The 11,007-nt window shown below is 45.1% G+C and overlaps 1 protein-coding gene across 2 annotated transcripts; it reads left to right on the top strand.

The window, feature by feature from the left end:
• The first annotated feature begins 208 nt into the window (after nt 1-208).
• nrsn1l (neurensin 1-like) lies at nt 209-10,936 on the top strand. Of its 2 annotated transcripts, none has more exons than XM_054746229.2 (4): nt 209-316; nt 4,401-4,476; nt 6,409-6,561; nt 7,886-10,887. In XM_054746229.2, exons 2-4 carry the CDS (start codon nt 4,417-4,419, stop codon nt 8,297-8,299), a joined length of 627 nt encoding a protein of 208 aa, XP_054602204.1. In that variant the 5' UTR covers nt 209-316; nt 4,401-4,416; the 3' UTR covers nt 8,300-10,887. The 2 variants fall into 2 exon arrangements, with proteins under 2 accessions (XP_054602204.1, XP_015811131.1); XM_015955645.3 differs by lacking the exon at nt 209-316 and adding an exon at nt 405-451 and having other exon boundaries at nt 7,886-10,936.
• The last annotated feature ends 71 nt before the right edge of the window (nt 10,937-11,007 follow it).

Raw genomic sequence — 11,007 nt, forward strand, 5'->3', positions numbered from 1 at the left:
GTCTAGATTGTGACCTATCAGGACCAATTCAGTCGTAATGATGATGCCAGATGCTTTCAGTCACTTTCAGTCAAGTTTACAATTCTCTTCATGACTCTCTCTCTCTCTCTCTCTCTCTCTCTCTCTCTCTCTCTCTCTCTCTCTCTCTCTCTCTCTCTCTCTCTCTCTCTCTCTTTCTCTCTCTCCGTCTCGCCTCCCCCTCCCACCAGCTTCACGCATGCGCAGTGGCTACATCAGCGGATTTTGATCAGCGCCAGCGTTGGTGATCAACTGGTCCAGCGAAACATGGATCCTCAGTGAGAACGGCGAGGAGCGGGTAAGACACCGATTCTCTGTCCGTATGTGGGCTCTGATAGTCGGATTGTGAGGACGGGAGGAAACGGAGATGCGACGGACGGACAGAGGCTGCTTGTTCCGCCATGCCTGCGTCCAGCAGCGGCGGCGGCATTAGGTCAGCGCTGAGGGACCAATTAAAACATAAATAAATAAATCTGACGTTTTCATTTGCTCTAGGATGTACTAATTTGCATAGTTTACCCTTAATCAGTGATTTTAAAAGAATTACTTAATCTGGTTGAGTTTTCTGAACAGTTTAGACTCCGGATTATAAATAAATAAGATACTTGTTGTCTCTAAACGAGTTTTGTGGGTTTATTCTGGCTTGAACATCCCTGGGAAGCAGCAGGGTTAGGATAGTCACCAGCACCATGGACAGCTCCATGCTGGCCCCATAAAGTCTTTTACAAAGGCCTGTTTAACCTGAATAGCTGAAAATGTGTCTTTGGTTTGCTCGTTTTTTGGAGGGTTTAAAGTAGTATATTATACTGTTTATTTCATTACATTTAATTAAATTTGATTACAGTTGAATTGCATTTAGCAGCCAATAGAAGCTAAACCACATAAGCATTATTAGTAAGAGCAACAAATGAACCTGTCAGATGTCTGTAGAACACGGTAGGATCGGGGTAAACAACAGAAATTAAGTTATTAAATTAAAATAAATGCAATTTATAGAACATATATTTTACCCTTTCATATATCATAATAGATAAATAATTCAACCTTTGGATTTTATTTATCTAAATACATTTTTGCTTTTGAAAGCTAGATTTTAAACCAGCCTGTACATGACTTAAATCAGAAAAGGGTAGAAGGCCTTCTCCAGGTCAGGGATGAGGCCCTGCCTCAAGTAGAGACTTTGAAGTATCTTGGGGTCTTGTTCACGAGTGAGGGAACGATGGAGCACGTGATCAACAGGTGGATTGGTGCTGCGTCTGCAGTACTGCAGGCTTTGTACCGGTCTGTTGTGGTGAAGAGAGGTGAAGCTCTCGATTTAACGGTCGGCCTATGTTCCAACTCTCACCTATGCTCAGGAGCTTTGGGTAGTGACCGAAAGAACGAGATTTCAGATACAAGCAGTCAAAATGAGTTTTCTCCGCAGGGTGTCTGGGCTCTCCCTTAGACATAGGGTGAGAAGCTTGGTCATCTCGGAGGGGCTTGGAGTAGACCCGCTGCTCTTCCACATCGAGAGAAGCCAGTTGAGGTGGCTCGGGCATCTAGTTAGGATGTGTCCTGGACATCTCCCTAGTCAGATTTTCCGGGCACGTCTAATGGGCCATTCCCACCTGTACCGGGTCGGCCCGGGCCGGGTTGCGTAGGTTGTTTACATATCTGGGTGGCCTGGTATTTTTCCGGGCCAACCAAGGCTCATTCTCAGCCCTCTTCTCGAGGGGGTCTGCTTCAGGCCGACCAGGGCCAACACACCCACTGCTGACAGCAAACTCACACCTTCCATTAGAGCAAGCCTCTGATTGGTGGGTAGAATCAGCCCACATGGGCTTAAGGCAAGGATGTGGAATCAACCGGGCCAGGCTGGGGCCGACTGGGGCTACCCGGCCCGGGCCGACCCGGTACAGATGGGAATGGCCCAATAGAAAAGACCTAAAGGAAGACCCAGATCATGCTGGAGGGACTATGTCTCTCGGCTGGCCAGGTGAGACTATGTCCTATCAGGTGACCCCTCCAGGACAGGGAGGGGTTAAACATGGTTGATGGTTTATCCCTTGGCAAAGGGTGAAGTGGTGCACTCCTAAAAAAGAAATAAATAAATAATAAAATGCACCTGGGGCCCATTTGACCCCAGTAACAAAGTGGGAGGGTTAAAGAAAAAAAAATAAATTACAGCCCAGTGGCTTTTTTCTTTTGTTTTACTTTTATTAACATTTACATTCATTTCTGTACACATTTTCCTTTTGGACCGAGCTTTGAGTTCAGTAATTTGTACTCATACGTTTTCAAATATTAAAAAGTAAATCTGAGGTTTTTACTTTCAGTAAATCTGGACAGTTCTTCTATTATTATGTTTGTTGTTGTTGTTGTTGTTGTTGTTGTTGTTGTTGCTGATAACTCGGCTGGTGTTGGACTGCATGGTTGCATCATGCAACACCCGATTCCCTCAAGAAGCCAAAGACATGCATGCAAGGAAACTTGTAAGTTGTTTAAAATAAACACATCTGCTAAATAACTAGATGTAAACAAACTCTTGTTATTACTAGTAAATAATAGTGGAGCAAAGTTTAATTTTGACATTATTTTGGATACAGAGTGATTCCATGAATTCATTCATGAAGATTCAGATTAGAGGAACAGTATGAAGAGAAATATTTAAATGAATGAACACAAAAACATTCAAAAATTAAGGGATGTGAGGATGGAGGGATGTGAGGATGGAGGGATGTGAGGATGGAGGGATGTGAGGATGAAGGGATGTGAGGATGGAAGGATGTGAGGATGGAAGGATGTGAGGATGGGGGGATGTCCTCCTTCTTCTGGCTCTTGGAGAATACAGATGCTTTTTTTCCTCCTCTCCTCCCTATCTTATCCCAAGACTCTTTGTCCTGTCCTAGGATGTACGGCGCTTTCTGCATTTTTGCTGGAAACTGGAAATTATTAAAAATGGACCTGGTCAGTTGGTCTCTCAACGCGATTGACAACATTTTTTCAATGCTGAGAACAGGAGAAGGGGCTTCCGGATGCCCCTCTGGGACAGAGCCAGCTGGGTATATCATGGACTCCTGGAAACAGTGGAACCTGATCTGCCTCCCTCAACTGTCTGTAGAGGATTCTGAAGATGTCTGAAAATTTGTTGTTTTGGTGTCGGGATTCCTGCTGTTTGGCCTGAGCGGTTATCTGGCTTACCGGAAAATTAACGAGCTTTCGAGGAATATTGGCTCAATCTCGGAGATCAGGGATGAAATGCATCGTGCTGTGAACGCACAAACTCATATAATTGTCGAGATGAGTCGTAAGCTTGGAATTTTGGCTGGGATTCAGACTCTGACACAAAAGGTTGATGCCATCAAGGAACGAGTTGATGGATCAGCACGGATTGGGAAAGATTGATTACGCCATTATTGGATCTAGAGGGGTTGAAGACCAACAGATCACTAAAGCAGAGAGGAAGTTATCTCTGTCTGTCCCAAAACAATTTTGATCTGAATCTGGTGCCTTTGGAGCGTGTGAGGCTGAAGTGTAAACTCCCCTCAGAAGAAATGTGGAATGCTGCAGTCGCTATGGAAACTCTTTCTCCCTATCCCAGCCTGGGCAGGACTGTGACCGGTGAAGGCCGTGGAACCGTATCAAAGGAGTCACTGTGCTCTCTAACCCATTATCCCCCTCCCCCGTCCAAACGGAGGTGATGAGCGCTGCTCCATGCGGCTGCACGCACTGAAGTGTGGAGAGTCCCAACCCTACCTCCCCACCTAGTGGACACTTATGTTGTGTAATGTCTGAAGTCTGTGTGCATTTCTGCATAGCAAAGCTGCCCTCCCTGTTGAGGGTAACTCTGAAGTGCCTTTTTTCCTTCCCCCTGACTCTATCCTCATATAAACCCTCTCTCTATTGATCTCTATTAAGGTAGCGCGACTCGGGTTGCGAATGACCACAGTCACCAATTCTTGTCATGTGTCTATGCCTATGTATGTATGTCTGATCTCAGAATTGTGTGTACTGAAACTCTAATTTCCCTCTGGGATTAATAAAGTATCTTTGAATTTGAATTGAATTGAATGTGAGGATGGAGGGATGTGAGGATGCAGTAGGTTTTGTGTGACTCATGCGTGGGCGGCGCGATAGCGTCACTCAAGAGGCCGTCAGCCACTCTCAAGCAGCAGCAGGGCCGGATGACGACACGGGTCAAGATTCATGACGAGTCTCTGTTGGAAGGGAGAAGAATCTGTTATGTACACAATAATAATCTGTGCTTCTGAATTCTCCAAACCAAAGCCAGCTGAACCTTTTTTCCTGTTTATTCTTTTGTTCAAAGTATTAGGATCATGGTTTAGTGAGTTCTGACACCATCATCTAGCTACTAACTGGTAACTTTTGTTACTTGACTGCAGGTTTGAGAGGCGAACAATGGCGATGTGCTCAGAGGCGTGTGCTTCAGGCTCTGGAGGAGACTCCTCTGGCAGTGAGGTGAGTATCAAACGGGTCCATACTTCATGAAGATGTTTGTGCAGGAGTCACATTCCAGCTGTGAGGCCAAAGTTAGGACCTGATCTCTGCTCTTGGAACCACAGTCGGATCTGTGTGCTGTGAATAGGACTGGATGATACCAGTGAAGCTCGTCTCTGCTCATCTGAACAGTTTTAAATGAATGAAGCATCTTATGAAGATTAGAAACTGTAAAAGAGAGAGAGGAACGTTTTATGACCTTAGCCCTCGGAACTGCTCTTTTACCTTTCTGATGCTCTGATGATCTGTTCTTTTGATTTTACTAGAGTGGATTTTCTGCCCTCGAATGTTATGATGCTGACATTTCTTTTGTGCAACTAAAGTTTTTCTCTGATATTTTATGTTCAGTCTTGGACAGAATTTTATAAAGAATACACATAAATCCAGATTTTAGTGTAATTAGTTTGTATCTGACTAGCTTCACAGACCAAAGCTCCAAAAACCACATGTACTGTTTCATAAAGGCACCTGTCCTGTTCAACTGGATGAGTGGGCGGAGCACAACATAACAGACGCTTTTTACCTGAGCTCCCTTCCTATTGAGGGCATTTCAGAAACATAACGGCAGTGAAAGTGTTTCTCACAGCTGGTCCTGCGACGTCAAGAAATCACCTGAGAATTGCGAGATCTCGCGTGATTTTGGCAGTTCACATGATAAACAAGTAGAAAGACGACTGCACGTATCCAAAAGGCTCTGTGCTGTAATTTCTGTTTATTTACCTTGACTACAAAGGTTTCACAGAAAATGACATACTTATTTTAGCAAGTTAAGCAACTGGAAATCTGCACGGCTTTTATTATGAAAGTTTCTGGATGTTTTACACTGCTTTCGTGTTTGACTTCCTGTTTGGCCCAATCTGAACTGAACAGCCGACGTTCTAGAAGCGTAGTATGTAACAAATGGACTCAAATCGGCAAAACGTATCGCAACTAAAGAGGATGCTAGCAGATGAGTTGTGGACCCACCTTGTAACCGGAGAGTTGCAGGTTTGACCTCTGTCTATTGCAGTCATTATATCTTTGTGTAATGTGCCTTGGGGGGTCGTAACAGGTCATTTGTCATTCACTATAATTGCTGCGTGCAAAGTTTCGCAGACGTTACTCGTCCGATGGAACGGCCCAATTAGCTGGAAATGATGTCATAGGTAAGGTGAACTCTAAGCCTGCCTCTCCACCGGACGTGCAAGTGTTGCGTAATGTCCGTGAAAAGTATTACACAACAATTAGCCGCCGCCATCGAAGCGTGGACGCGCTGCTTCTGCTTTGACTCTGCCTTTTACATGCAGCACCTCTAAAACACGTCAGGCTCCACAGCCCAGTTCAGGACAGACAGGAAGTCACACATTAAAGCAGTGTAAACATCTACAGACTTTCAAATTAAAAGTCACGGGCAGATTTCCAGTTCCTGAGAAAAACGTACATGATTTTCATATGAAACCTGAGTAGGCGAGGTAACGGTGCAGAATCTAAACCACAAACCTTTTTCGATACATGTTGCTATCGTTCTCCTCGTTTGTTATCTCGTGAAATGCCGAAATCACATCTGGTGTTGTAATTGTCCCGTGATTTCATGACCTCACGGAACCTGCTGCGTGGAACACTTCTGTTGCTGTTTCGTATCTGAAACACTCCAGTTGGTAGAAAACATCTGTTACGTTACGTGCTGCTCAAACATCCAGTGGAAAGGTCGAGTAACCCACCAGCTCATCAGTATGACATTAGTTCCTACTTATTTGGCTTCAACGTTAAATTTTATCTCCAAGAAACAACTCTACACATCAGAATCCAACTCTGCCAAAATGATTTGAACTGTTGCTACACTGCTACAGAAATATCAGAAGGATTTTAGTGCTTTCATGTGAGTTGGTGGCTTTGATCTTTCTGTCTATGTAGGGGGATTCCAGCTGCCTTCAGTTTGGGGTTCGTTCCTATTTGCACCACTTTTATGAAGAGTGCTCGTCCTCCATGTGGGAGAGAGACCCGGAGAATCGAGGATTCGTCCAGAGCCAGAGGTCAGCCCTGTGGTGGAACTCAGCTGTCTGGAAGGTAAAGCTCATGCCGACAAGCAGTGACTTTTATCCTCGTAAAACCAATTTTTAATTGTTCAAAGCAACTTCTCTTTTTTTAAAGCTTTTAATCACCAACCTTACTTAAAGTCTAGACCTGATTTAATCCAAAACACGTATAACGTTCTGTGATTTAAACTCATAAAAACGTTTATGCTTCTGTTTTTGCTGCTCTTCAAATTCACAATAAAAATTAGATTTTTATTAGATTGTGTTTTGTTTAGTTTTTTTTATATAAAAGGGTTTGGAATGAAGGCAACTGGACTTCTTTGGTTTCTTGAAGACGTTTCACTTCACATCCAAGGAGCTTTGTCAATTCTTTCTGGAATATAGGAGGTTCGAGCTTGTAAACTGTAGCTGTCTATTGGTGCTTAACGAGCTGAAACTACCTATGAATACCCCTCCTCCCTACCCCCTGAGGAGTCATTGGAGTCGTTAACCTCTACTGTGTGGAACCGTATTGAGTAGATTTAGGAGGGTGTGACCGAGACTGAAACGGTTTGGGAATTAGGTTTGACCAGTGGAGGCTAATGACTCCACCGACTCCTCAGAGGGTAGGGAGGAGGACTGTTCATAAGGAGTTTCTCCTTTTTAAGCACCAATAGACAGCCACAGTTTATAAGCTAACTCTCCCATATTCCAGTCAGAATTAACAAAGTGTCTTGAATGAGAATGAAACGTTTTCAACAAACCGAAGAAGTCCAGTTACCTTCATTCGAACCCCTTTGGGTTACTGTGACCTGGATGACTGAGAATCTTCACCAGCATTTTGTTTAATAGCTTCTTGTAAATGGTGCAAGAAGGGCTGCTTCTGGTCCTTTACTAGCCTCAGACAACCCTCCCATTCCTTCATTTCTGTTTAGTCAGAAGATGAAAAATTGGAAACCTTGGATTGTGGGGAAGTCGATGTAAAGCTGTTGCAATGCTCCACTGTGCTTTAAAATAAAAAGTAGATTTTGTCCTTTGAATTTTCCTTTTACCCAGAGTTGATTTACTTTTTATTTTTCTGGCCTGAGGGTGGCTGCAGAGTCTTCTGCTGGCTGGTTTTCTAGTGGCAGTGTTGAACTTATCCAGGCTAATAAATTGTGCGTTCTGCACCGTGCGTCTCCTCATGATGAACTACTGGCACGGTGGTATTTGCAAAGCCGAGGGGATTCCATCTAGGTTTCCTGCATGCTAGACTATGTTTTGCTTTCTGCAGTACAAACAACATCGTGACCTTTCCTGATGAGAACAAAATACACCTACCCCCCACCCCACCTACACAAAAGCCACTCAATCAGCGCTTCTTCCTCCGGCTGCAGGTGTCCTTGGCTCTGGGTCTCCTGGTTCTGACTGCAGGCATCGTGTCTCTCTCAGTTGGCTTCTCCACACCCCATAGGATCGAGTCTTTTGGGGAAGGAGACCTGTTCTTTGTTGACGCCCAGGCCATCAGCTTCAACAGGGGGCTGCACCTCAGCACTGCAGCCGGCATTGGGCTGTCCTGCCTCGGCTCTGCGCTTGTGATGATGGGGGTCGTGGTCTGGATCCTCCCCAGGGCCAACTTGAAAGGCAGGCTGTTCAATGAATCCAGAGAAGAGGAGCAGAGAGGGGAGCCAGGGTCAAAGCAAAGGGGATTCAGTGATGGGAGGGGTGTGATTACAAAGCCACCGGCTACAGAGGAAGGAAAGGTTCCCTTCTCTTTGTTAGGTGTGAAAAATGTGCAACCTCCTTCATAAAAATAACTCTGCATCAGAGCTACAGGCAGTCTATCATCCTCAAATCCCATTATCCCATCACGACCTGATAAGTACACATTTGCTTTTGTGTTTTAAACATCTGTGCCTCATCAGCACACAGAGGACCACATTATTAATAAATACGAGGGGAAAGTTTCTGATTTAGTCTAAAAGCTGAACCTCTCGTCTGTTTATTGCTTTAAAACCAGAGTTATTGATGGTGAAGCCCTAAAGCCCCAAAGACCTAGCCTAGTGAACTAGACCAAATTCTTGCTTTGCAAAGTTTGGTCTAGGCACGCTCCATTGGAACCTCAGCAGCTCCTACCAGGACTCTGGCTGGCCAATCACAGCTCTCTAGAGGGGTTTCAAACACATAAAGAGCTGTGATTGGTCCATAATGGTGGGCCAATCATAGTGCTCTATCTGCTTAGTGAACAAATCACAGAGCTTTATCCGCTTTGTGGGCCAATCAGGGCACTCTATATGCCTGGTGGGTGGGATGATGCAACAGAGTGAAACAAGAGTATGTCACATTCATTGTCCAGTGGAATGTGGAGATCATTTGAAAGACAACGGTAGAACCCGCCCCACAACTGAGAGCCGTCAATGGAGCGTGGCCAGACTAAATAATACATTTATTTAGTCTGGCTTGCCAGGCTACCAAAGAGCACCATTTAAACAGAATAGAACAAATGAGGTCTGCAGAAGACAACCCTCGTGTTTACAGCTCATTGTGCTGCTGTGTCGACCACAGGCTGTTTGGTCAGTGCTCCGGTGTTGATTTTAGAAGACACGCACCTCACTGAGGGGAATCCTAGCTGATCTAACACACTTACATTAAAGGTAACATGTAAATAAACTTTGTTTCAGCTCTTTTTTAGGTGTCAGGACATCATCGTTGTCGGATGAACATCCTACATGTTTCGGATGTTTCTCTGTTTCAGCACACCTGGTTTAAATCGAGCTTCTGCAGAATTTCAGCACACGCTGAGGAGGTTAATCAGAGGTTGATTTCAATTCAGTTTAGTTTATTTGTTTTGCACCAATTCACAAGTTTTTAAAAGTGTTTAAAAGTGCTTTTCAGTCCATCGGTCCCAGCGTGCTCTCCAATGCAGAACAGTTGAGCGCTTGTGGAAGAAAACCCATCTCCACATCCATCTGCTGCACCTAAAGGATCTTCTGACATCCTTTAACTCTGCAGTCAGAGACGCTAGGGTTTCCTATTTCTCCAAACTGGTGTCCCAGAGCAAAGGAACCCCAAGGTGCTGTTTAACATCATCAGCAGCATAGTGTCTCCTGCCTCTCCTACAGCCTCCATCCACTCTGTTGCAGACTGTGAGAACTTTCTGTCTTTCTTTGTGGACAAAGTCAGTAAGGTTAGATCTAGCATCTCTCCTTCAGCCTTATCACCGCCTCTCCCGACTCCAACCAGGCCCATCATCCTAGATAGCTTTGCTCCTGTTTCTTTGCCTGAGTTAACCAAACTAGCTAACTCTATGAAGACCTCTGCATGCCTCCTCCACATCTTACCCTCATCTTTGTTTAAAAGTGCTTTTCAGTCCATCGGTCCCAGCGTGCTCTCTATAATTAATGCTTCTCTGGTTTCTGGTCAGGTTCCTGCTTACTTTAAGAACGCTGTAATCCACCCGCTTCTTAAAAACCCCTCTCTCCATAGCAGCTTCAGACCCATCTCTAAACTTCCGTTAATCTCCAAGATCTTGGAAAAGGTTGTGGCTAAACAACTCACAGCTGATCTTGATGAACATAACATCTATGATAGCTTCCAGTCAGGTTTCCGTAGAGCTGATTCTAATGAAACAGCTCTTCTTAGGGTCTCTAATGACCTTCTGACTCACAGTGATGCAGGGGACTGATCTGTTCTGGTCCTGCTGGACCTGACTGCAGCCTTTGACACTGTTGACCTTCACCTGCTACTGGAGAGGCTGAGAGACTGGGTAGGCCTATCGGGATCTGCTCTGGAGTGGTTCTCCTCTTATCTTTCTGAGAGCTCCTTTTCTGTGGCCGTCTCCAAGTTTAGGTCCTCCACCACCTCCCTTACCCATGGTGTCCCACAAGGTTCTGTGCTGGGGCCTCTGCTCTTCCTCCTCTATCTGCTTCCTCTTCAGCACATCCTGAGCTCCTTCAAAGGAATCTCCTACCATCTTTATGCAGATGACATCCAGCTGTACATCTCCTTTAAGCCCCATGAGATGTCTAAGCTGCAGCTGTTACACACCTGCTTAGACTATCAAAACCTGGATGGTGGGAGCTTTCTACAGCTGAATGAAGATAAGACTGAGATCCTCATCTGTGCCCCAGACAAGCTGGTTCTCAAAGTCAGAGACTCTTGGTCAGCTTGCTTCTCACACCAAACCTTCCGTCAGGAATCTTGGCGTGACCTTTGACCCAGCTCTCACCCTGGATTCTCATGTCAGTTCTCTTGTTCGCTCTTCCTTCTTCCATCTCAGGAACATTGCTAAGCTGAGTCCCATTCTGTCCCGCTCTGAACTTGAGACAGTTCTCCACACCTTCATCTCCTCACGCTTAGACTACTGTAACTCTCTTTTCACGTGTCTGAGCAGAACCTCCCTGAACCGTCTACAGGTGGTTCAGAATGCCTGTGCTCGACTTCTGACCAAGTCCTCCAAACACACCCACATCACCCCGCTTCTCCTCCAGCTTCACTGGCTGCCAGTCAACTTCAGGGT

The sequence above is a fragment of the Nothobranchius furzeri genome, chromosome 11, assembly GCF_043380555.1.
Source record: "Nothobranchius furzeri strain GRZ-AD chromosome 11, NfurGRZ-RIMD1, whole genome shotgun sequence".
NCBI classification, from domain to species: domain Eukaryota; kingdom Metazoa; phylum Chordata; class Actinopteri; order Cyprinodontiformes; family Nothobranchiidae; genus Nothobranchius; species Nothobranchius furzeri.

Bases quoted from the DNA above. Each gene is read 5' to 3' on its own strand.
- nrsn1l (XM_015955645.3), top strand. From the start codon at position 420: ATGCCTGCGTCCAGCAGCGGCGGCGGCATTAG. The intron at 4,477-6,408 runs GTGAGTATCAAA...CTGTCTATGTAG, and splicing joins GAGACTCCTCTGGCAGTGAG to GGGGATTCCAGCTGCCTTCA. The intron at 6,562-7,885 runs GTAAAGCTCATG...CTCCGGCTGCAG, and splicing joins GGAACTCAGCTGTCTGGAAG to GTGTCCTTGGCTCTGGGTCT.